At 31.3% G+C, this 26,860-nt stretch overlaps 1 protein-coding gene across 2 annotated transcripts in view; it reads right to left on the reverse strand.

Moving 5' to 3' along the window:
- Window positions 1-26,860, reverse strand: part of ZC3H7A (zinc finger CCCH-type containing 7A) — a 50,685-nt gene that overhangs the window by 12,050 nt on the left and 11,775 nt on the right. For both annotated transcript variants that reach the window (XM_074280558.1, XM_074280559.1), the window contains exons 2-19: window positions 25,288-25,389; window positions 21,974-22,013; window positions 21,040-21,237; window positions 19,409-19,567; window positions 19,081-19,161; window positions 18,952-18,987; window positions 18,673-18,706; window positions 17,973-18,256; window positions 13,401-13,599; window positions 11,932-11,996; window positions 11,239-11,425; window positions 4,649-4,810; window positions 3,703-3,899; window positions 3,353-3,453; window positions 2,699-2,880; window positions 2,223-2,299; window positions 981-1,114; window positions 468-573 (exon numbers count right to left, since the gene is read on the reverse strand). In XM_074280558.1, coding sequence (XP_074136659.1) covers window positions 468-573; window positions 981-1,114; window positions 2,223-2,299; window positions 2,699-2,880; window positions 3,353-3,453; window positions 3,703-3,899; window positions 4,649-4,810; window positions 11,239-11,425; window positions 11,932-11,996; window positions 13,401-13,599; window positions 17,973-18,256; window positions 18,673-18,706; window positions 18,952-18,987; window positions 19,081-19,161; window positions 19,409-19,567; window positions 21,040-21,237; window positions 21,974-22,013; window positions 25,288-25,355 — 2,310 coding nt within the window. In that variant the 5' untranslated portion in view covers window positions 25,356-25,389. The remainder of the gene's footprint in view (window positions 1-467; window positions 574-980; window positions 1,115-2,222; window positions 2,300-2,698; window positions 2,881-3,352; window positions 3,454-3,702; window positions 3,900-4,648; window positions 4,811-11,238; window positions 11,426-11,931; window positions 11,997-13,400; window positions 13,600-17,972; window positions 18,257-18,672; window positions 18,707-18,951; window positions 18,988-19,080; window positions 19,162-19,408; window positions 19,568-21,039; window positions 21,238-21,973; window positions 22,014-25,287; window positions 25,390-26,860) is intronic.

Raw genomic sequence — 26,860 nt, forward strand, 5'->3', positions numbered from 1 at the left:
AAGTGGATAGGTACAAATCTATAATATCAGTTTACCTGGGGCACTGAGAAGTTAAGTGACTTGCTCATGGTCACATAGCCAGTGCGACAAACAAAGAACTTGAAACCAAGCCTGAGGCCAGTCTTACTTATACTATGCTGCTTCTTTATAAAGGAAACAAAATGTTCTTATACACATCTTAAGAGTTATTTGTAGGTTACTAACCAAGATAATTTTTTCAGCCAGTGGCTTGATTGTTACCAAATATGATGTCAAAGTATACTTTATGAAAATATAAATATTACTTATTAAATTAAGCTATTTTTAACATTTAAGATATTAAAGACATTTTTTAATATCATAGAACAAATATTTTCAATTTCACTGTAAATTCACTAATAACAAAAGGTTTGTTTCCCTCTAATGTCATTTTGCAATTATTTGAGGTGCCTAATAAAAAAAAAGTGGCTTAAAAATTACGTATGTACATCAAACTGTAAAGGCATTTGTTTCTTTGTGGGAAGAGGACGGATGTTCATCCACTTCTTACGTTCATTAGACATCACTCTCATCGCTCGACGGTCTTTGGTCCACCTAAGAAAAATGGAGTTCAGAAAAACAAAGACACACTGGCAATAGGTACAACATATAGAAATAGATACAAAGTTTGTACCTCAAGGACCATAAGATATTTTATTTCAAAATGTTAGCAATAATACCTCATTTTATACTGATATTTACATTAAAACTTTTGCTGTTGCATTTAAAATTAAAGAAAAAACAAAGATTAGTCTCAAAAAAATCAAATTTAAGAATTTTAAAGTGATAATTCTAAAAATTCTTTGCTTCTGACTTCCTAAATTATTTTCCCCTTGCCCTCTTCCATGCTTTAACTTTTCTTTCTATATTGTAGCTGTATAATGTATAATTTCTTAACATATCTTCCAACCTATAAAGAGGATAATAATAAAACTGACATGTGCTTTGTTCATGTTACTTACGAATGCCTTGCTTTAGCACTACAATATTTTCTGTTTTTATCTGGTTCGATGACTTGACCATTTCTCAAACACTGGGCACATACAAATTTTATCTTTAAATTAAGAGATCCATATTTTATTTGGTTTCCAGGGACCTTAAATGAGAAAAAAACAAGAGCAAAATTATAGAAAATCCATCAAGATTTTTCCCCAAATCAAAAAAGTACAATTATGAATACATGCAAACTAAATAATGCATTTGTTTTAAATAATTTTGATAACATCTATAACTCACTCTAAAATAAAGAAAAATGTTTAGCTATGACAAAACTCTATATAATAATAATAATAATCAGTAAAAATGGCTAGTATTTATCTAGTACCTACTTTATCCCAGACCTTGTGCTAAGCACTTGATAAATATTTTTTCATTTTGTCTTTACAGCAATCCTGAGAGATAGATGCTATTGTATCCATTTTACAATTAAAGAAATTAAAGCAAAGAATTTATATGACTTTCCCAAAGCTATATAACTACTAATTTAATAAGACTAGATTTTAAGTCGTCCTGGCTCCAGATCCAACAATCTAACCACTGCTACCTAGCTGCCTATTATCAAAGTAAAATCAATTTCCAAAGAAAGCAAAGTTACAATTCTTTCCCACATCTCCGAGGTACAGAAAATGTAGTGGCATGTATAAGGAAATATAACTATTGCAGTAACTACCAATGCAACAAACAGAAGCAAATGTTCAAAAAAATACTCTGATAATGAACTAAAAACATCATTTTTCACGTGAGTTTTTTGACCTGACTTAAATATGAAATAGAATGGTACCATATGCAGGATGTGCATCTAGCTCCAGAGCCAGATGGATAATGCAAACTATCTTGTCCCACTGCCACATTTTACAAATGAGGAAATTACTACCTGCAGTCCTTCCTAACAATTTGCTGCCTACTTTTCCAACTCTAGTTTTCTTACAAATATTCTTCCCCAAGAAACTGCCTTGTTTGCATGTATTTCTATGTCCCCTGCTTATTAGTAAATAGTAAGTGCTAAAAAATGATTCCTCATTCATTCGTTCATTGCCCAAGATCACACAGGTAGTAAGCATCAGAAGAGGCAAGTCCTGCCAACTCCAAAGTCAATGCTCTTTCCATCCTGTCTCTCCTTTTATCCTATACTGAATCCAACTTAAATGATTTGTCATATTAGTCCCAAATAGGATGTCAAATGCAGAGCATTCAAATGAAAATACCTGTGCTCCATGTGCTTTTGCTTCCACGTTTTGCCAATATTGCTTAGATTCCTGAGCAATGGCATCATGTGTTATACCTAGGAAGTACAAAAGCCTACATTTTAATTATTTCCATAATAACCCCATTTTTCTGTTACAACAGAAATCCAATATATCAACACCAACTAAATGTTCAATTAAATTTACTTCTTTATCTAATGCTAAATGGATAAGGTATTTGGAGGAAAAACAACAATCATTCTGAATTCCTAAGAAACGTTTCCTTCCAAGAAATGGATATTAAACTAATTTGTAGCAACAACTTTAAATCAGGCTCAATGCAAAAAGAAAAAAAATTTTAAGTTAACCCAAGGTATACTAACCTTATCTTAATGACAGCTTTCACAGTTCTTAAATTTTAAGCTACAAGTATACAGTTATGCTTTATAAGGCTCCCTTACTGTTTCTAGTGAAGCACATTTCCAGTTCTAACTCACCTGTTTCTTTTTGTATTATCCAGACTTTTAATTCCACAAGACTGTGTGCATAGTAACACTCATCTTCCCTTAGACAGCCATAGCGAACTTCATGCCGACACAGATCAAGTTGACACTGACTATGGAAAGCACGGATTTTAGAATACTTAACTGAAGTTTCTCGTAAAATGTGAACAAGGCATCTGGAGTGAAAATGGAGACAATATTTCAATTTTTACAAAAGTATATATTTGAAAAAAAATCAACAAAATTAAAGATCTTTATTGAAAATATATTTTAAGTCATATAAAAATAAATAGTAACCTTAAAAATTGATGAACCTCTTATTATTTATATTATTTGTTAAACAGTTAGAAGTAATCTGTCATATGTTTTCATATTATACAATAATTAGGTTAAAGAATGTGATCTGACTCACAGTATATATCCCACTTCTTATATTTATAACAAGATTTTTTTGCAGTAATAAAATATCACTTTAATTTTTTTCTTCACCTGGAAAGGCCCCTAAAAATTCCTTTCTATTGACTATTTTTCAAAATAATGCCAAAGAAGAACAAAAAAAATGACAATATCACTGCTCCTATTTAGTATTAGCAAAGAAACTTTTCTACTTTTCCATGATAGAAATGAGAAGAAAAACTAGCAACATACTTGTTGTCATCAAATTCATGCTTTGTAACTGGATGAGAGCAAGAAGAAGAAACGTCTTTGTTTCTCCTGCTTATTATTCGAGGCTTATGATCAAAACATTTCTGAAACAGATAAGATAGTAAGGTTTATCATAAAGATAAAATATAAAACTACTTAGAATTTTTTTCTATCATTACAGTATTTCTAATGACTCACAGTAGACATTCACTAATTTTTCCATTCAAAATAAAGTTGTTTTTTTTAAAGAAAGATTCAATTTCATAAAAGCTTGCAAAGAAAATGTGCATTTTAAACTGATGACTGCCAAAAAGCTAATCAAAGTCAGCAGAAGAAAAACTTGGAAAATGTACCTCACAAAGGAATATAAATTCTCCATGATGTTCTTGAAGAAGTTTGAACACTGTGAAATTTATCTTTCCACTGCCACCAAAAAGAGCCTCTCGACTAAATGCACCTTTTCGTTCCAGTGTCCACACATCAATCTCTTCTTGGCAATAGGCAAAAGTGCAGTGACCTGGATATCTACACTCTTCCTCAGCAGCAACATCTATTGAATTTAAAGAACTTAAGGCATTTTGTCAAGTTTTAAAAAAACAACTTATAAAGTTTAACATAATTTAGGATGAACTTCCAATACAACATCAATATCCTTTTAACTTTATGGAATAGTACATGTACACACACTTCTTTAGGCATGATTTTAACAAGTTTTTAAAAATGCTATCCATGGGGGCAGCTGGGTAGTATAGTGGTTAGAGCACCAGCCCTTAAAACAGGAGGACCTGAGTTCAAATATGTCTCAGACACTTAACACTTCCTAGCTGTGTGACTCTAAGCAAGTCATTTAACCCCAATTGCCTCAGTAAAAAAAAAAAAAAAAAAAAAAATGCTGTCTATAATAGAATCAAGTTTTTACATTTTAAGTTAAGTCACAGAAGAAAGCCTCTATAAGCCTAAATCTTGCTGGTCCTAAGCAAATAGTTATTTAGGGTTATTTGATATGAAGGAACAATACATTTCAAGAGATCTAATAAGCAAAAGTTATATCTGAAATAAACACTCTGAAAGGAGTGTTCGTCTCTAAATAATGGACAACAAAGGTCTCAAAGCTACTATTTCACCAATGCCTCAATCATGTCAATGACGCTAAATGAATTTAGCTCCAGTCACAGGTAATAAGCTAAACTTGAACAGGTCTTCCTATCTGTACTACTTCACAGCTGCTTTTAATTTTCATCAATAACTGAATACTTATCTTTATTCAGCTAAATGAATAATATTAACTTAATAAAATACCTTTACATATATAATAAGGCCCTTCATAATTTGTCTTTGTTGGTCGTGGACGTATTTTTTTCCATGATTTATCTTCAACATTCTTTATTCTACCAATTAAAATGTCCTTCTTACATTTATGATCTAAAGTAGGAAGGTAGGTATAATCCATTAATTTAGGACCTAAAGAAACAAAAAAAATATAAAACATAAATGTTTTAAGCCAGTTGCAATCACAAGATGATATGAAAGCAGAATTCATATGAATTATGAAATTCTCACTGAAAATACCCAAATTTAAAAAACAAACAAACAAACAAAAAAAAACAGCTCTCATGCTAAAGTGTCACAATGTAAATATATATTAGATTATACCAGACATCATTCTATCATTCCATCTTCTGTATAAGGAAAGAACCAATTTAAATGTTCATGGTTTATAAAACTCAAAAATTTTAAAAATAAGGTTCAATATGAATCTGTTATCTAAGAATCCAAGTTTGTCTTTACACAATAGTACCACCATCTCAATTATTTTAATAATCCTTTTAATTTTCTTCAATTACATTGCATTTCCCACAGCCTGTTTTAAACAAGGATAGTTTGTGTTTTATTTTCAATATTCTTTTGGAGAAAGATCTAAGTATAATCTTATTTTGATAAAAAACAATATCTTATATCAATGACATAAGAAAGTATTCACAAAACTTCTTAAATATAGTCCCTGATTGCTTAGAACCAATCACCTTCTACTCTTAATTTGGATTCTGTTTCCTAAATATATTCTCACAGTGTACTTGTCACTTTTCTCTCTGCTCAATTCTGGTGCCACACAGCTCCCTTTACTTGATCCTCACCAAGCTGCTACTCACTTGCTTTTTCCTCTGGGCTTGGGGAGGCATATTTTACTCTGTAATTCTCTTTCACAGTATACATACTAAGGGTAAAAATTAAATTATTAGACCATTATCAGTACCTGACAGGACCCCTGGAGGTGCTGTCACCCTGATGCTTACTTGCTTACTCTTCCTAAAAAAATAAATAAAATGAAGTTAAATGGCATCTTTTTGTTTCCAGATATCCCTCTAAACAAAAAAAAAAAACTGCTATGTAAAATCATAACTGTATATTAAATATTCTCTACTAAGAACCTCCCGCTTCTCTATCCACTTTTTTATGCTTTTCTTTAACAAATAGGCTTCCTCAATTCATCCATTATCTGGTTATGTAATTCCTCAGCTCAAATCCCTACAATGGCTTCTTATTGCCTGCCAAGTGAATATAAATTTCTTAGCTTGGCAATCAATTTTTTTCTCAGTCTGATAGCACCATGAATTTTTAGACTTCTTTATAATTATTTCCTTTCCATGTTCCAGTAAAACTAAAACACCTGATCCCCATACTAAAACAGCCTGCATTTTCCTGACTGTACTTTTGTTTTAATCTCCCACTCTCAGCCTAATAGAGGATTACTTAACCTTTAATGTGTCATGGGCCCTATTAGCAGTCTAGTAAATGTTTTTAAATGCATAAAATAAAACACATACTATTTACAAAGGATAATACAAAATTATACTGATACACAATTACCAATTTTTGGGATAAATTCACAGATCCCAGGATAAGAATCTAACTTTTATTTTTAACCATTCTCCTTTAAAACCCAAGTCAAATGCCAGCTCTGCCAGCGCTGTTTTTCTAATTTCTCCAGTTATTGTCATATTCACATCAGAATCCACGTGTTTACTTATTAATAAACACATGATGGAATAACTACCATATAAAGTAATTAAGGGTCATAAGCACCTGGTAGGTGGTAAGATCCATGAGGGCAAGAAGTTGATTTACCTAACCTTTGTGCCTTTGCCCAGGGCCCAACATAATGAATTGTATATAACAGACAGCTAATCAATGTTTGCTGAATTAGATCAAAAGAATTCATATTCATATAGATGAAGTAAACAATTCAACATTCTAATCCTTTCATTTTATTCCTAAACACAGCATACTAGAGAAGTATGAGAAGTATGTCATTAAAACATAACCAAAATATATACTATTAGAAAAGGTTTCTATAAAAAGATCTACTCTCTAAAGTTTAAAAAAAAAAAAAAAAAAAAAAAAAAAAAAGTACACGGACAGTGCAAGTATTTTAAATGAACTATTCTGAATTCAATTCAAATTCAACCAAATTTTGATATTTTCACTGAACTTGCCAAATATGTGAATCAACTGATATGATCAACCTATTGTTAAAATTCTTAATTTATCAGGTTATTGGCAAAGTGCACAAGTGCTTTTCACATTAACTTAGTTCACAGATTGAGTTTAAACTTTATGAAAATAGGAAAATGGGCACATTGTTACTAACAATTCTAGAGGAAACAAGATGAAATATGCTACCCATCTTCTGACAAAGGTGTCAATGAATAATGATACAGATTGAGGCATTTTGGGAAAATGATGAGAATTCATTTTACTAGATTGTGCATATTTGTTACAAGAGTTTTTGATAGAGGGATTGAAGGGCAAAGAAGGTGGAAAGGAGAAAAAACAAAGTTTTTGTTAGATGATTAAAAAAACTAAATTTGAAAACTGTCACATAGGTCTTAAATTTGATTATGAACAATATGGATTATATTTTGTACAATGGCTATGAAACTAGATCTGGTACAAAACTTTGGTAAAATAATTCTTTCAAGTGATATGTCTGTATTAGACTGGATTATGGAACATTATCAAAGTATATTTTAAAATTCTGCTCATATCACTTCAAATTCACTTCTTTAAACAAGGTAAATTTGCTGATCGGCACTTCATAATCTAGCCATAAATCCTGCACTACCACTTACTATATGAACTTCAGCAAGTCACTTAAACTCTTCTGGGCCTCAGTTTCCTCATCTGTAAAATGAAGGAGGCTGGACTAGATGTAGATGGCCTTTCAGGTCCCTTCTAGCTCTAAATATATGATCCTATGAAATGAAAAATTAACAAGTAATTCACACATTTGATATAATACAATAAGGGACAAATAAAATAAAATATCATCTACCCATTTTTTTCTTGGTGATTAAAACTTCCAATTCAGGAAAGATAGTCACTATATCAACTTATTCCAGAAAAATGTAGAGAAAAGAAGTTCAAAACATTATGTAATATGGTTATGACAAGAGACCAGTTATATATCCAGGACTGCCCTTTAGTGCCTAGACTGCTTTTTACATTATTTTTTATTTTAAAATAACTAGGGACATCATTCTCGTTTTATATATGCCAAATATGACTTTTTTTTTCCCAAATCTTCATCTGTCTCAAACTTTCCACAGCATTCAATCTTGTTGATCATTCTCTTCTCTAAATGTTCATAACAGTATTTCTCAATTCTCCTTTCACCTTACTGACAGTCCTATGAAGGGCCTTTTACTATATCACTCATGTTGCACCCCACTGTGGACATATCCTTTTATACTGCAGACTTTTCACCATACCTGGAATCTCTAGCTTCCTTGAAGTCCCAATTCCAGTACTACTGTCTACAATGAAACCTATTCTGATGACATACCTTCAATTGCTAGTGCCTGCCACAATTACTTTGTTTTTATTTTGTATGGTTTGACATACAATTAGCATATGTCTGTCATAAGCTCTTTTTTCTTTCTTTTCTCTCCATTTAGCATTCATTTAGTGTTTTCATCAGCTATCATAAAGTTTATCTCTATATGATTACAAAATTTATGTGCACATATGTGAGTGTGCACACACACACATACACACATCCAGACCAAATTTCTCTCCTGAATTTCAACTGCACATCTCCAACTACCTATTGGATCTTAGTAAGCATTGACATGGCCAAAACAACTCAAATCATTTTTGCAAATTGTACCATCTTCTAAATTTCGCTATTTCTATCTTCTACCATCTTTCTGGTCACCCAAACTCACAATCTTGACATTATCTTCAATTTCTCACTGTATATGTACAATGAGCTCCCAAATATTTTTGTTTCTACCCACACAGCTTCTCTTGGATCCATCCCCTTTTCTGTACACACATAAATTACCACACCTCATCACTATTGTTATAGTTTCCTAAGTGATCTCTCTTCTTTATAGCTGTGGCACTCTAATTCATCTTCTACAGAGCTACTGAAGTGAATTTCTTAAAGTTTTGGAATAACCATATGACCGATAATAAATCAACCCAAATGGCTTCCCATTGCCTCCCGTGTCAAATATAAAGTCCCCTGTTTGGTATTTAAAGATACTCAAAACCTTGCCTCAACCTACGTTTCCAGTTTTGCTCTAGTTAATACTACCTTTCTGAACTTCATTACAAACACCAATACACCCCCCCCCCCCCATTTCTGGCTTAGTACAGTCTTTCTTCCAAACCTGGAATGCACTCCTTCCTCACTTCCAACTCTTAGGATCCCTAACTTTCTTCAACTTTCAGCTGAAGTGTTTCCTTCTACATGAAGCCTTTCCTGATTACAGGTTCCAAATTATCTTGCTTTTATTTGTAAATATTTTGAACACACACACACACACACACACACACACACACACACACACACACATACACCACTCCTGAGAGAATATAAGCTCTTTAGGAGTAAGGACTGTTTTACTTTTGTTCTTTCCTCCCTAAAATTTCTATCATGCTAGACATGATGAACTTAACAAATATTGGATCACTGATATATCTAGGGGGCAGCTAGGTGGCACAGTGGATAGAGCACCAGCTTTGAATTCAGGAGGACCCGAGTTCAAATCTGGTCTCAGATACTTAACACTTCCTAGCTGTGTGACCCTAGGTAAGTTACTTAACCCCAGCCTCAGGGGAAAAAACAAAAAAAAAAAAACAAAAAACTGATATATCTAAAATAAAAAGCATTTCAAAATAAGAGATACTTTGACAGTGCTTAAACAAAGAACAATATATATATATATATATATATATATATATATATATATATATATATATATATTTTATCAAATAAAAACAGTAATTTTCACAGCTAGCATCTCAAACTCAGATTAAAACAAAAAAGCCAAAGTAAAGAAGACTTAAAGATGAAAGTAAATAATGGTTGTTTCAGTCAAAAAGCCTAGTAATTATCTAGAATTGATTTGAAAAAAATACAATAAACATTTGGCATGAAAAGATTACTGGTTATTACAAATTATTCTACAGTCAATCAATAAACATTTATTAGCTAAGGGTTCAGGATACAAAAAGAGGTAAAAGACAGTCCTGCCACTCAAGAAGTTTAATATCTGGGGCAGCAAGCAAACAAATATGCACAAACAAGCTATGTTCAGGAAAAATGGGAAAGCATTAGAATTGAGAAGCAGTGAACAAAGTTTCCTGTAAAACATGGGATTTTAATTGGGGCTTGGAAAAAAGCTAGAGAAATTTGGAGAATGAGTTGACAAAGGAGAGCATTATAGGCATGGGAGACAGCCATCAAAAATGCTCAGAGCAGGAAATGACATGTCTTCTTCATGAAACAGCAAAAACGGCAGTATCACTATACTGAAAAGTTTGTGACTATGGTACAGGAAGAATAAAAGCATAAGGGAGTCTACATTAAGAAGAGTTTTGAATGCCAAAGAGAGGATTTTATATTTGACCCTAGAGGCAAAAAGAGCCATTGGAGCCAATGAGCAGGCAGACCTACACTTTGGGAAAATCATTTTGGTAGCTGAATGGAGGATGTACTGGAATGGGGGGAGAAAGACTTGAACAGCAGACGTAGCAGTAGCATGGAACGGAGTGATAGCAATGTCACAGGAGAGAAAGAGGCACAGTTAGGAGATATTGCAAAGATAAAATCAACAAGCCTTTATAAAAGATTGGAAACAGGGAGAGATAATGAGGAGTCAATGATGACAGCCAGGTCACCAGTCTGAGACTTTAAGAATGGTGCTATTCTCTTTTGTAATAGGAAAGTTAGAAGGAATAGAAGAAAAGATAATTATTTCTGCTTTGGACAAGTTGAATTTAAGATGTGTACTAAATATCCAGCTTGAGATGTCTGAAAGGCAGTTTGGAGAATCTAAATTGGTCAATAGAGACTGGGGCAGGAAAAGTGGATCTGAGAATCATCTTCATTAAGGTGAATTAAGTTCACAGGAATTGATGAGATTACCAAATGAAATGGTATAGAAGAGGATCCATGACAGAACCGTGGGACTAGTATTAGAGGTCCTGAACTGGATGAAAACCAAGGAAAAGAAACTAAAAAGAAATAGTCTATGATAGGTAGGAGGAGGACCAGGACAGAGTAGTATCAAAAAAAAAAAAAAAAAAAAAAAAAAAAAAATTAAAGATAAAAGTATCAAGAAAAACAGAGTAACCAAAAAAAAAAAAAAAAAAAAAAAAAAAAAAAAGAGTGATCAATAGTGTCAAAGGACAGGGAGGTCAAGTAGAATGAGGACAGACAAAAAAAAGTCATTGAATTTGGAAATTAAAGGGTCACTGTTAACTATGGAGAATGCATTTTCAGTGCTTTGTACTATGTATTTATCAAATCAACTCAGTTTTCAACAGCAAGTTTTAATTTATCCAAGAAAATACAATCTCTTCCACAGTCTGATCCTTACCTGATTTTAAAAAGCAGAGCTGACACGCTTGCCGTAATTCATGAGTTCCTTCAAGTGGATTTCTTCCAGCTACAGTTGAAGTTATTTTAGGAGACCCACTATTAAAAACATTTCCAAAATCATTTCTAGGTTGACTTGAAATTCCCAGGAAACTCTCAGAAGCAAACAAACTAGTTGGTCCATTCATCTGTGACAGAAATAAAGGATTTAAGGATATGTTGTCACCAACTTATAGTTTCAATATCACTGCAAAAAACACCAAAATAAAACAAATTCCCTATAAATAGTGCATTTGTTAATGCTTCATGCTGAACTACTACTAAGCCCCTTAAATGTATAAAATTAGATTTCAAACTCCCATTTCTAGGGGTTTGGAATTTTTTGGTTTCTTTTTAAAGAACAATTATTTCATTTAACTTTTACATTCTCTCTTTAAAATAAAGTATATTTTATATCAATAGCAAAATCCTTATGTATTTTTAAAGTGTATGTTTAAACAATTCTGTCTAGTAAAGTACGTAATTCAATTATGATAGGCATATCCCACACTTGAAGAGTTTACTACAAAAATCCCCAAAGAAAGTTATTTTAACATTATCCACATCATAAACAAACACCAGTGTGTTTAAAAACTTATTCAAATATTTAAGCTCCTTCTATTTTACAATAAACACATTTATAAAAGTCACTTACAAGTAAAATGGAAGAATTATTGTTGTTAAGCAGTGCTCCCTCTCTAGATGTTGATGTGGGCAGATCTAAAAATAACAATAAAAAAAGCTTCAATGGACTTTTTTATTCCTAATATGCAATTAGAACACAGTGATTTAGTAATTCAGTGCAGGTATTTCTTTTCACAATTGCCTTCTTATAGCTCAATTCCAAGGCATACTGAATTTTACAGGTTTCTAAGTTATTAAACCCTCTGGTTTTAATGGATATATCCTTTCTTCTGGAACCCAATCATATACAAATCATGCCGATAATTTATGAATGAGTCGCAATTTCCAGATGTATTTGACATACTTTCAAAAACTACAGGATGTACCAGATATATCACCAAGAACTATAATCCCCAAATGGCAAAAGTGGAAAGTACAAAAGGGCCTCTCTATAAACCATTAAGCATGAAAGTATTTTATGACAAACAATGCATAAAGTTCATAGTTGTTTTCCTTTTCTTTCTCTCATTAACAGCGAAGCCCTATTCTCTTTCTCCCCTCTCCCATCTATTACCTGGTCATTTAAATTTTGCCATGAATCTATGTATATAAAAATATACTATAATTCAATTTTGTTTTTTTTTAAAGGAATCCACTTGGTTTCTTCTATAAAATAAGGGGACTGGATAAGATGATGATCATTAAGGTTCCTTCCAGTTCTAAATTCTAAATTTATACTATCCCAGTCAGAACAAACACTAAGTGGGCCCTTGAAAATACAAACAGCTAATTCCTAATACAGTAGTTAAAATACAGTAACTAATTTCATGGTTTCTGGCTAAATACAAATGAAGCCTAAAATACACTGTTTTCATTTAATAAGTTTCTCTCTACTACTGATATCTAATGTAGTAATCTAATATGGCAACTTATAAAATTGGCTAGAATACATGTAGATATTTCTATAACTCACTAAAGTGTTTTGCTTGAAGGGAAAAATCTAAAAGTTGAGTTTTTCTTAACACAATACAAAAAAGCTTCCAAATTTTTCTTTCCTCAATAAGTGGAACAAACCTTTAATTCCTTTACTCTGATTTTTCTAGAGTTTATTTGCCTCACTCCTTTTCTTTAAATAAATTTAAAATTAGTTATTGTAGGGATTAATTCAAATCATTATATGTAAATTATTAAATCACTTCACTTTTCAGAATACAATGTTCTGGATAAATGAGGCAGAAAAGACAAAAATAAAATATTAACTAGACAATAATTTAATTCTGGCAACTACAATTGAAAATTAGTATTTCAAGCAAAAATCTTTTTTCAAAAAAAAGTTTTAACTTAAATTTAAATCTATGTTTCTATACTTTAAAATTGAATAATGAAATCTTCCTACTATCTACTATTAGGAGGAAAATTGTTTTTTAAAAAGCTACCAAACAACAATTTTATTGTTTCAAAAATAAATTTGAAATATTTCAAATATGACTCTTTGTTTACCTCTTTTGGAATCAGTCATTGAAAATGTATTTAAAGAAGAACAAAAATCTTCCAATGATGAAGTCAAAGGCTGTGGATATATTTCTGAAAAGGAAGATGCAGGAACATACCCTGCACACGTTCCTAATAAAGGTGCAGAAAAAGGTATACTAGGAGTAACACTAGACGTTGGAATGGATCCTCTGACTACTGTGGCTGTCTAAAGAAGAAAACCAAAAGAAAAAAAGTATTTTTACAAAGTATCTACAAAGAAAAATATTTAAGACTTAACTGTTTGAAATATGATATACAACACATAAAAGTGTTCACCTTCACAAAAAGAAAGAAATGCACATTTAAATTATCATGGAAATAATACTTAATACCAATAAAATTGACAAAATCAAATAAAAATGACAAAACTCAATGGTGGCAAGGTTATGAGAGAATCAGATGCCATACATTGCTCTACAAAAAGATTACACTGACTTTCATCAACCTGGTAACAGAACAAGAGTTACCAAACTGATCACATATTTGTACCACTAATCTCACTATAAGAAATATCCCACAGATATAATTACAAAGGAAATCTGCCTAAAGTTGTTTTATCTAAACAGAAAAGTTGTTTATCTGTAGTCTATTTGTTTCCTACACAACAGAAAGGAAATGACTGAACTGTGGAAGATGGATATAATAGAGTTCTATATCTCTATTAAGCATGACAAATGAGAAATATCAAGAAATTTGGGGGTATGTGTGGAATAACGTGAAGCAAAAAAAAAAAAAAAAATGAGAAAGACACATGACAATTCTATAATACTAAACTATACACATACATATAGTTAATGTTTTTCTAAAACTGTTGAAGCCAGAACTAAACATAATGAGGCCAAAGTACAATATTATCTTTCGATTTCTGAAACCTGAGTTACCTACCACAGTATAGGAAGACCACTTTAACTTTTTTGGCTACCACATAATACTGCTGATCCACAGAGTTTGCAGTTCATAAAACCCCAAATATGTAATTGCTATCTAACCATGCCTTCTCCACCTTGTATAAAATTTTTTTTGTACCCAAGTGGAAAATTCTACATTTATCCATCATTTAATTTTATCTTATTAAATTCCACCTGATGCCAAGATATTTTTGGATTCTGATTCTTATCCAATATGTTATACTATCTCATCCAATTTTCTGTCATCTGCAAACTGCATTTATCTAAATAATCAATAAAAATACAAAACAGAACAAAGTCAAGCACAGATCCTTAAGGCATTCCAATGGAGACCTATTGTCACAATGACACTGAATTATTAACAATTATTTTTTGAGTGCTGTCATTTAACCAGTTCTGAGTATGTCTAATTGTACCATTGTCTAATTCTTTTATCTCCATTTTCTCTACAAGAATATTCTGAGATACTTTATCCAAGAAGATCAGAAAAGGATTTTTAAAGGGAATTAAATTATTATGTTTATGTGCTTACATATAATTTATAGAATATAATTTTTTATATGAAAAGGATAACATTTAGACAAGTCATTAGATTAAGGATACAAGCTACAAAGCTTAAATCAAAGACCAACAACTAGAGATCACTTTGCCCAGTTTGAGGTTTGTTTTTTTTTTAATTTGATTTAAATTAAATTTATAGGTAAGATACAAGAAGATTTGTGTTAATATCTAATGGAATGCAAATGTTATCTTGTCCAAAAGTTAAGTTCATTTCTGTCTGTATTAACAACAATATTTATGTAGGGTTATTTATATATTCCCGAAGTGTTCATGTGTGGAAAAAAGTCTTATGGGAATAGTTTTATGAAGTTGAAGAAGGCCCATAAGGACACAAAAGTACTAACAACATGCAGAACCAAACTCTGTGATATAAAGAAGCAATATTTCAGGAACATACCCATTCAGATGAATTTAATTGTAAAAGTCTATGCTTTGTATGGAAATTCTAGATAAAACTCCTGTAACTCTAGACATTAGAATTCTAAACAATATGCCATTCCCTAAACAAGGCCCTAGGAAAAAGAGATAAAACAAAAGTCCTTTAAAACTCTCTTTCTCAAGAGACCCAATGTTTTTCCTTTTGTTTTCTACAGGCCTCCATGGCATCCTTCCCTAACACACATGGATTTTAATCCTAATATATATTTAAGACTAAGAAAGCTTTGCTCATTTAAAATGTAAATGCAGATGATATGGACACATATAAGACTATGAACTCTGGAAATAAGAGCTATTTGCCTAGCCAGTTTGGGATGAGCAAATGTTTAACAACATTTCCTAAGTTATGATCCAAGCACTAGAAATATAAGAAAGCAAGAATGAAGTCCTTATCTTCAAAGCACTCACATTCTAATGGGGAGACTATATATAAATTACAATATACAAACATAATTTGTACAGTCTAAAAGAAAGTTAATCCCAGCAGGAAAGTGTTAGCAGTGAAGAAAGACTTCTTGCAGAAATTAGTAGTTCAGCTTAGTCTTGAAAGAAGCCGGAAAAAAAAACAGGAAATTAAAATGAGTATGGAAGACATTCTAGGCATGAAGGAGAATGAATGAAAACACTTGAAGTCAGCAAATGAAGTGTCATATTCAAGGAATACCAAAACTTTAAATGCTAAGCAATGAATTTTATATCTGATCTTAGAAATAATAAACATCTACTAGAGTTATGAATGAGGGAGTAATAGAGACATGATCAGACTGGCATTTTAAGAAGATCAACACAGCAGCTGAGTGGAAGATGAACTGGAATGGGGAGAGACTTAAAAGTGTAGTGATAAGCATATGAATCAGAGTGATAACTTTGTCGGTGTAGAGAATGGATCATATATTAAAAATGTTGTAAAATTACAAAAAATAAATGACTAGACATGTGGAGGCCACACAAGTCAAAAACTGAGAATGAGAATGGTTTTACCCTCAGAATTAAAAGACAAGCTATAAAGAGGAGAAAGTTTAGGGGAGAAAATTAAAGCACTGTTTGGGATATGGCAAGTTTAAGAAGGCAACAAGATTTCCTAATGTCCAAAAAGAATGTGCAAAAAGAGGGCAGCTAGGTGGCATAGTGGATAGAACACCAGCACAGAAGTCAGGAGGACCTGAGTTCAAATCTGGCCTCAAACACTTAACACATTCTAGCCGTGTGACCCTGGGCAAGTCACATAACCTCAATTATCTCGGGAAAAAAAATGTGCAAAAAGCAGGTGGTAATGCAAGATTAGCTCAAGAGAGAACAGGGCTGGATATACAGCTAAAGGAAATATATATAAAGATACTCATTGAACCCACAGGAGTCACCAAGATCACTAATGAAAAGGAATTCTTAACCTTTTTTTTCTGTCATGGAATCTGTGACAGTCTAATAAAACGTATGGACCCCTTCTCAAAATGATATTTTTAGGTGCATAAAATATAAAATACATAGGATTGCAAAGGAAATCTATTATATTGAAATCAAAAGCATTTTTAAAAAACTAGTTCACAGATACTAGGACAGAACCTCAAGGAATAACCACAATTAGTAGACATCAGTTGGATGAAGATTCAACAAAGTGTTTTACAAATACTATTGCATTTGAATCTCAGAACAATTCTAGGAAGTAAGTGCTATTAATACATTTTACACAGACCAAAAGAAGTCATATGACTTGCCAAGAATCACACAGTTACCAAGTGTTAGAGACTGCATTTGCACTTCGGTCTTCCTGATCAGTATTTTATCTATTATGCCACCTATCTGCTTAGACAGTTTAGAACACTGGCAAAGAAAAGAGCCACTTCTTCATGTGAGACCAGGATGAAGATGAGTAATGTGATGTAAGGAAGGAGGAAGAAGAGGGAGCTTTTCCAGTGAAATATGATGAGTTCCTCAGCTGAGAAGGCAGATAAAGGACATAATATGGATAAAATAAGGAGAGAGAATGTTTGAAACAGCTATCATAAGTGAATATGATATCAAATTGATCGGGGAGGTCTAAAAGTATGTCCTTATTGCACTGAGAGCCCAGGTGAGATTATATTAACATATTTAAAGTGAACCTAGTCATTCTAAGTAAAGGATACTATAGAGTTAAAAAGATTTACCAAGGGATTGATACAGAGAAGGAAGAGAGTGTAGTCAGTAAAGAGATGATAGTCTAAGAAAGACTTAAGGGATAGAAGGATTAAAAATCAACAGTAAATCTGAAGAACATGATGAAGTATTTTAAGACAAAGATTTTGATGAGATAAAAGAATTACATTTTATAAACATGGAAGTACAATAGACAAGATCAATTTGTATTTTCAGTGGTATTCATGTTGTTTTGATCCTTACCTTTCCACCAGTAGGACCCCACCAAATATCACATGGCTTGAAAACATTATTACAATAGATAATGTGGCTTTTGTAAAAGTCTAAAAATACTGAAATTATCCAGGTGTTATTATTAAAGGTAAGTAATTTTAAAGAGAAGAAACCTAAGGCTTAAGCTACAATGTACAGATTTTTGCTAATTTGTATTACCAAAAAATAACTGTCACTAATCCTCCCTTTAGAGAAACAAAGTAAACAAAATTTTAAAATTTACCAAAAGAGTTTCATCAGCTTCTGGTGCAGAATCAAGTAGTTCATCTATTTCATCACCAAGGACAATATCTCCATCATCTAAGTATGCTTCAGGCAAAGTAAAGGAAATCTTTCCCCCATTTGCCAGCATTGCAGAAGGCAGAGGACTCTTTTCCATTTGTAATGGTAAAACAGGAGTTAAAGATGTAATAGGAAGTGAAGCTAATTCATTTGATAATTCAGGAGCAAAGTCAGGAGGGAGAAGAGAAATAACAGGAGCATCTTCTTGCTTTGGATCTGATAAATCTATAAAAGAATAGAAGTTTTTTAAATTTCATCTCATTTTCTGTTTCTTAATAAATATTCCTAATATTATATACCATTCATCCTAATAAACAACTACCAGAAGACAAATGGACTAACAAGGGGGAAAAGTACAATTAAAAAGATGATTTTTAATCATTCAAAGATTGATTATTTCACTTGTGAATGACCAAACTGTTGGCCATATTAACTGTTTGCTAGTACAACTACTAAAGGGAGGGTCAATCCTATTAGACTAGAGTTGATTAGGACACTTAAAATAAATATAATTTATTTATAGCGCTTATATATGGATAAATACAGAAATTTAATTTGATAATACTTTATAATAAATATAACTTGTAAAATTTATAAAATTTATATTTTCTTTTAGTTTGGTGGTATAGCTCAAAGCTTACCTAACTCTATGTCTTCTATAGAGCTCTTTAAACCCTGAAAAATAAAGCAAACAATATGTTAATATTTTTAAAAGTATTAATTTATTACTTAAACTATTTTCTACATATGATATTAGGAATAATTTAATGAATTAGTTATAGGAAAACAATTAAAAAATAAAATTGTGGAATAAGATGTTATAAAAAAAGACAATATATAACAGGTGAAAATATTAATTGCTTATTTCAAATTAAAGGAAAATTTTATCATTTAATTTTTGGAATAAGCTTTAACTTTACCTTAGTTGCTACTTCCCCCGGAACTGAATTTGAGAACTGAAATAAATTAAATATACCACATTTAAAACAAAATTGACTTAAAGTTACAAAATGAAAATCAAGATATTAAAAGTAGAAGCCTTATGTTACCTTTGCTCTGACATATGCTTTTCTTATTTTAAATCCTAATTTCTGGGCTAGTTCTTGAGTTAGTTTTATTACACACTCATCCTGAAAAGACAAGAATTAAACTGAGAAAAGAAAGAAAGGAGTGGAAACAATATAAGATGATGACAAATATGAAAAACTAGAAATCATTTTCCAGCAATGTTTTTTTTTAATCCTTATAACCAACTAAAACTAGATGAACTCTTAACATTTAAATTATTTAAGTAGTCTTAGTACGACAAACGTTTTTATGAGAAATGAATCTTTCTAATATTAAAAAAAAAAAAAAAATTTCTTTTGAATTCCATACCTGAGGTACTGCCAAGGAACATTTTGCTATTGCATCATAAGCTTCTTTATATCTTCCTAAATCACTTAAGGCTTTAGCTTTCCGATAGAGAGCTCTACAGTTATTAAGATTTAAACTTAAAACTTTATCACAGTCTTCTAGAACTTTATCATTCAATCCCTAAGTGACAAGATAAAAAAAGAGTATTTAAAATTAACAATGAACTTATATAATGCCAAAACATAAAACTTATAAAATGCTAAATTACTAAGCCTTAAAAAGCCATTTACATTTTTTAAATATCTGAATCTTCTACATGATTATTTTCCTTCAAAGTTATTTTCTATTCTTTGAAAGAACTGAATATCAAAACAAAAAACAAATATGATAGACTCCCTTGCTGATCGATTTATGAAGTCAAAAGTATTAAGTATATATTTCACTACCAAATACAGAATCATAGATTTGGAGCTCGAAGGAATAAAAGGCCAACTTTCTCACAACTTATAGATGAGCAAACTAAGGGTCAAGAAGGTAAAGGCACTTTGCAAAAATCAGAGAGATAGAAGAATTTTAATAATGGTTCTAAGATTCTAATTTAGTGCTTTTTCCATTATACTAAATATCTTTCATCTACTGATCAATGTCTATTAACACCAGAATCATATTGATTTATAAAACTTATATTACTTCTAGATTTGAAAATTGCCTTACATACACACACACACATATATACATATATATATAAATATATATACACACATATATACATATATACACACACACATATATACACGTTTATGTATATATGTGTGTATATGTGTATATATACATGTATATGTATATATGTGTGTATATATATGTATATATACATATATGTGTGTGTATATGTGTGTGTGTGTGTGTGTGTGTGTGTGTGTGTATATTGTTTCACATGATTCCCAAAACAGCCCTCTTACAGAGAGGCTATTATTAATCCTATTTTACTGATAAGGAAATGGAAACAAGCTTAATGACTTGCTGAGGGTCACACACATAGAACATATCTAAGAGAAGATTCAGACTCATATCTTCCTTATTACAAGTCTAACATTCTACACTGTATAACAGAACTGTTAAACAATGATTTAGTTAATTAAAAAACAAAATGGTGACATTTTACAAGACTAAAATTGTCCTTTGTACTGTGATAGTTTAATTTCAGATTAATTGTTCCTTTATTTTTTTTCTAGTACCTTTGTTGATATGTTAAGAGCTCCTGGTGAGGAGAGTTGATCAAACATCATTAAGTTAAATGACATTTCAATCAGGTACAAAATAAAACAAAAATTAATGCTTAACAAGGAACATGTTCCCATAATGTTTCTCTCCATACATATACATCCTTAGAATCCCTTTATATGGGCCATTTCTAAGGTGAAATTAATAGTTAAGAGACATTTATAATAGAAAATCTTTCAACATTAGGCCAAAACTTTTTTTTTTGTTTACCTACAAAAGCAAGTATGATTGCCTTAAGAGAGTAAATAAGGAAAAGAGAAGAAATTGGTTTACTTTTGATAGCTCCTGTATTAGTTCTGAAAGTATTTAATACTGTATCAGCTTTCACAGGATGTGTTTTTTCTCACCTTAAAAAAAATTCAACAACTTACCATATTTGAATAACATGCAATACGATTTATATGCAGTTTTTCTAATATTTCATTAGAAATTGCAATTTCTTCAGATCTTGCATAATCAGCTATGTTTAAAGCTTCTGTATACTGACTTAATGAGCCATTCCAGTCACAATCTTGATATATATCATTTCCTTCATTAAAGAGATTTTTTATAAGTGTCCATAAAAACACCTAAGAAAGAGAAAAAATTTTAAATGGCAAAATTATGAAATGACTAACATTTTAGGGGCCCAACTTGACAAAATCAAATATTTATACAAAATTTATTATAGGAACTTTATTAACAATCAAAGAGATCAAGACTGAGTGAATTATTGATCACAACATGGACAAGGAAATCTGGCTTTCAGTGAGACTATGGTTACTCAACTTCTACAAGCCTATTCTGAAACTTGCAAAATGAATAAATTGGAAACAAATTATCATTGTTTTAGCAATGAGCCCTAAGAGTCTACTAATATCAATACACTATTATGAAGAACTTCTACAGTCAAAAAATACATGTACAAAAATACATTAAAAGATCAAAAAAATTTAAAAATTTAAAAATCCATATTTGGACCAGACTTCAAAGGAAATATGTATGCGGATTGAACTCCCTTATATCACTGTTTTCTTTTTGTAACTGTGATATTTTCAACTTACCTCTCAGTTTATATCTGAATAAAACAAAGAAAAAATATACTACCCTATTTCTAAAAAGGTATTTTAAAATGCTATCACATTTGTCTTTAGGGAAAAATTAAATGGTAAATGTGATAATCTTTAACTTAGTTTCCAAAGATTTCATAAAAAGAAATAACACATTAGAAAAGAGTAAATATAGGAATATAAAAAGTATTTGGTATTTTATCTCCACACATCAACAATGAAATATAAAGTAATGAAACTTTAAAGCATCTGTTACCTCATACTGTTCTTGTGTTCCTCGGTATGGCAAAGGTGACCTAAGAATGAGAAACAAAAATTAATTTCCCCAAAGGTTTCATTACCAGTCTGTTCCAGCATTTATTTGGCTGTTCTTCAATTTCACACTAAAGTTACTAAATTTATTTCTACATTAAGAATATAATTATGCTAATTTTTTCAATCACCATTCACATTTCAACAAAGACTCTAAAAATGTAGAATTTGTATGTCTCAAATTATGCCAGAAGCAACTATTAAAAACCTAGTTTTAAATTAAAAAAAAAATTATAAACAGCATAAAATCATACATTTATTTTATTTGATCCAATGTTTGGTAGCAACAGGTTTTTAAATTATTTCTTCTGAGATTTTAACTTTAGAAGACTCCAAGTAACAGTTGGTCAGTCTATTATTCATTACATTAACAATGATCTATTCATCTGGTTGCTTTCAAAGAATAAATCAATTGCGTATGTTTTGACAAGTATCATTATATGAATAAAGCCTTATGATCTAATAAGTGAAAAGAAACTAAATGAAAATACTCTCAAAAACAATTTCTTCATTACAGCTTAATCAGTAAAACTTTTCATGAGTTACTAGAGCATATTTACATTCTTCAATCCAGTGTTTTAGAAAATACAAAAAGAAAAACTAACAACTAAAATAGGGAAAGAAAGATCTACTTCAATTTAAAACTGACAAGATTACAGAAACTAAATAATGGAAAAACAATGATATCTAAAAGTAGAATTTATAAATGTACAAACCCAATTCAAGATGTTAAGCATCTACCACATGCAAGATATTTTAATAAAAAAGATACTTCTTGTCCTCAAGTTCTTTACAATCCAGATGGGTAAGTTTCATATGTCATAAGTCATATAAAAAAATATGACATAAGTTAGAATACTAGGTGACAGATGATATAAGCAAACACAGAGAGATAGGAGAGGACAAGATAAGTTTGGGCAATGGCTAATCCACTTTGTCTAGAGAACTGCATATGTGAAATATAATGTGAAACAAGTCTGGAAATATAGGATGGGATCCAGAATACAGAGTCTTTAATTTCCAAAATAAGTAGTTAGAACTCATAACAAAGGCATTTATTATTGAAAACATTAGGTGGTACAGTAGATAGAGCAGAGAGCCTAGAGTCAAGACTGTTTTGAGTATCATATTGGATATTTGAGAAGCATTTACAAATGAGATATTTAAATGTGGTACTGGAGAACAAAACTAGAATCAATAAACAGAAATTACAGGAAGGCAAATTTGAGCATAGTAAAAGAACTTCCCACAATTGTTGTTTTTTTTTTTTCTACAATTGTTAAAAAAATGGAATAAGGCACCTTCTGAAATGAGTTATTTGTTTTAAAAAACACTTAGTAGGTGCTATATAAATGCTTATTCTCTTCCCTCTCTCCTTTGTGACATAATGAGTTTTCACTAACAATGACTGAACCAAGGTCCTATGTCCATTTATGACGGACACTAAAAGGGATTCATATCTCGGATAAAAAGATGGACCTAAAGACATCTGACATCCCTTCTAATATTAAGATTTCACAAATCTATGAAACAGTGCTAGAGAAGCCAATGAATTGTTTCAGACAGACAACATAATCAGAGCTGGCTTTTTGGAAAATTACTCCAGTTGTAAAATTTAAAAAGGACTGAAGAAGAGAGACTAGAGCAAAGAGTAATGAGCATCTAAATTAAGGTGCTAACAGCAAGAATGAAACTAGGAGGGGATGGATGCAAATGACACCATGAAAGATTTAACAGGCCTTGGCAACTGATTAGATATGGAGGATAATAGTGAAGGAGAAATCAAAGATAACTATAAAGTTCTGAAGTTGGGTGCCTGCCTAGAAGAACTGAAGGACCATTAGCAGAAATAGTGAAGTAAGGATAAGAGAAGATATGAGAAAAGGGCATGTTCAATTTAGAGAAGGCCATAGAACAGTTTCAAATGTACACCTGGAGACCAGGAAAGGGGTGGAGCTATATACAGAACTGAGTCATCTGCCTGGGCAATTGTTGATGCTTTGAAAAGAGATGAAATTGCCAAAAAAAAATATAAAGAAGAAAACATCAAGGAGAGAGTTTTGCAGGAAGATTACCAAAGTTGGAGTTAGAGGTTTGGAAAAGTAGTTGTAGAGAATGCAATAAATAGGGAACTAAAAAAGACTGCTCTGACACCTAATAAGAGACCTACTAAAGTGGGAAAACATGAATCTGTAATAAGCAAAGTTAAACTTCAATAGTCAGGTAGCAGGACTGGATAAGACTAATGGTGAAGGCTATTCTAATGTGGGGATTAGCAACTAGGACATAGAAAAGCATTAAAGGACTATGAACTAAAGCAATTTTTGTCTTTTGAAGTCTGACAATTGAATCAATTTAGTAAGGAAACAAGTAAAACCAGGATAGGGGTGATGATCTAGAAAATAGAGAAAAATTAAGTATTTTGTGATCATGATGAAGAAGATGAGGAGGTTCAGTAGCAGTCACAACATAGAAAAAGTAGACTAGAAGACTATGACTAAGACTAATGAATTTCAGCATTTGAGGGGATGGAAAACCAAGAGATAACAAATAAGGTCTAATGCAAAGCTTTTTTTAGTAATTGTCTACTAAAGTAGAATAAATTAAGATATAACTAGAATTTATGAATCATAAAGCCGAAGTGTTAGGAGGTTCATAAATATGGACACTAAAGTCATGAAAGTGATTATATAAAATGTACAGGAAAATGTATTAAAGAATCAGAGGAAGTGAGTTCAAATCCTGCTCTGCTACTTACTACCTGGTACAATGTTAGGGAAGCTATTTAATGTTCTCTGGACTTTAGTTTCCTTATTTGTAAAATGGTAAGGTTAAACGATAATTGATCTTTAAGGCCTTTTAAATCTTATGATTTCCTATAATAGAGATGAAAAGGAAAAGGAAATTGCAAATGTCAGTCACTGACCATTTTTAATATGAAATCACAGAATAAAACCAGATTTTACCTTTAATTCTTAATCAGTTGTTTGTATGTTTGGGGTTTTTTTTTGGCTGAGGCAATTGGGGTTAAGTGATTTTCCCAGGGTCACACAGCTGGGAAGTGTTAAGTGTCTGAGGCCAGATTTTAACTCAGGGAGTCCTGACTTTAAGGCTGGTGCTCTATTCACTGCACCATCTAGCTGCTCCTACCTTTTCTTTTTATGAAGAAATACAAGTGTATGTTATTGGAAGCATTATAATTATAGCATATGTATCATATGTTGCCTTTCAAAATAATGTTAAGGCTTAAAATCTTACTGTATAAACTGCAGTCCTTTCTTAATATCCTGTTGCCTGTTTCTTCTGTCCTCAGAAACATTGGACATGTTATCCTGCACATCCAATTTCTAGATTCACCCTCTGCAATGAAAATGAATACATATAATCACATAGATCATCAGGATTTAATTAATAAATTTAATTATCCAGAGTCAAATTAAAAGATTATGGGATAAAGTATTAAATTCAAAAATAAGTTAAAGTGACAAGTTTCAACTGATAATTTAAGAAAAACAAATACTATGAAATACAGAAAAACCTGCTATATGAAATATAGAAAGTGAAATAGCAAAATCAGAATTGTATATCCAATTGACCACAACTTTGTTTTGTTCTTTCCTGTTAGAATCTAAGCTACTTGAAGACAGATTATCTTATGTGCTTTTATTTGTATCTCTAATACTTAATACAGTACTTTAATAAAGTGTTTTAATAAATACTTTCTCATTCCTTCATTCAAGAATACTAATTTACTACCAGCAGGATTGTGAATCAGTTTAACCATCCTAGAAAACAAGCTAGAATTAGACAAATAAGAGTTCCTAAATTGAGTCAATGATTCCATTATTGGGTTTATACAACAAGGAGGTGAATGACAGACAAATCCAAAGTGTGGCAAAATATTTCTAACAGTACTATTTTTCATAGCAAAAAACTGGAAACAATTTATGTGTCTATCCAATGACTGAGGGATAGCTAAAAAAAAATTTGCAGTATATGAATATAATGGAATAGAATTATTCTATGAGAAATAATGCATAAAATTCAGAAAAAATATGGAAAAGTTTATTATGAATTGCTATTCTTGATTAGCAAAAGCCCAGAATACCAATATACATGAGTGCTAGTGTCTCCTCCACCCCTCCTATCTAGTATCTGTTTAGTAAGTAAACTCATATTTTTTACATGTTGTTTCACTTGACTCAACTGTAAGCTTCCTAAGAACAAGAACTGCTTCGTATATTTTGCTTTGTATATTCAGTCTTGTATTTCTTATACTTAGATCCTGGCATACAGTAGATAAATGATAAGTGTTTGTTGATTTACTGAAGTGAAGTCAAGAAATGAAAGAAAAAGATTTGACCATTTTATGGCAGCAAATAAGATAAGGTTCTTGCCTTTCAAATAAACTGTTCTTCAAGGCTGCTTAATGTACTACACATTAGCTATAGTCAGTTCCAAACAGATAAGTGGTCAAGAAATTTGAACAAAGAGTTCTCAGAAGATGAATTGCTAACTGCTAATGATCACATGAAAGATGATTGCAAATCATTAGTAAGATGAATACAAATTAAAATAAGTCATTTCATCTCACAGTCAGCAAATTAGCAAAGGTGACAAAAAAAATGAAAATACTCAAAGATGGAAAGGTTGTGGAAAGAAAAGCATGCTAACACACTAAGCTATAATTCTAATGATTTTGGAAAATAGGAAATCATGCTTTTTAAAAAAAGTGATGGGGCAGCTAGGTGGCGCCGTGGATAGAGCACCAGCCTTGAATTCAGGAGGACCCAAGTTCAAATCTGGTCTCAGACACTTAACACTTCCTAGC

Source organism: Sminthopsis crassicaudata, chromosome 1 (genome assembly GCF_048593235.1).
Source record: "Sminthopsis crassicaudata isolate SCR6 chromosome 1, ASM4859323v1, whole genome shotgun sequence".
Taxonomy (NCBI): Eukaryota; Metazoa; Chordata; class Mammalia; order Dasyuromorphia; family Dasyuridae; genus Sminthopsis; species Sminthopsis crassicaudata.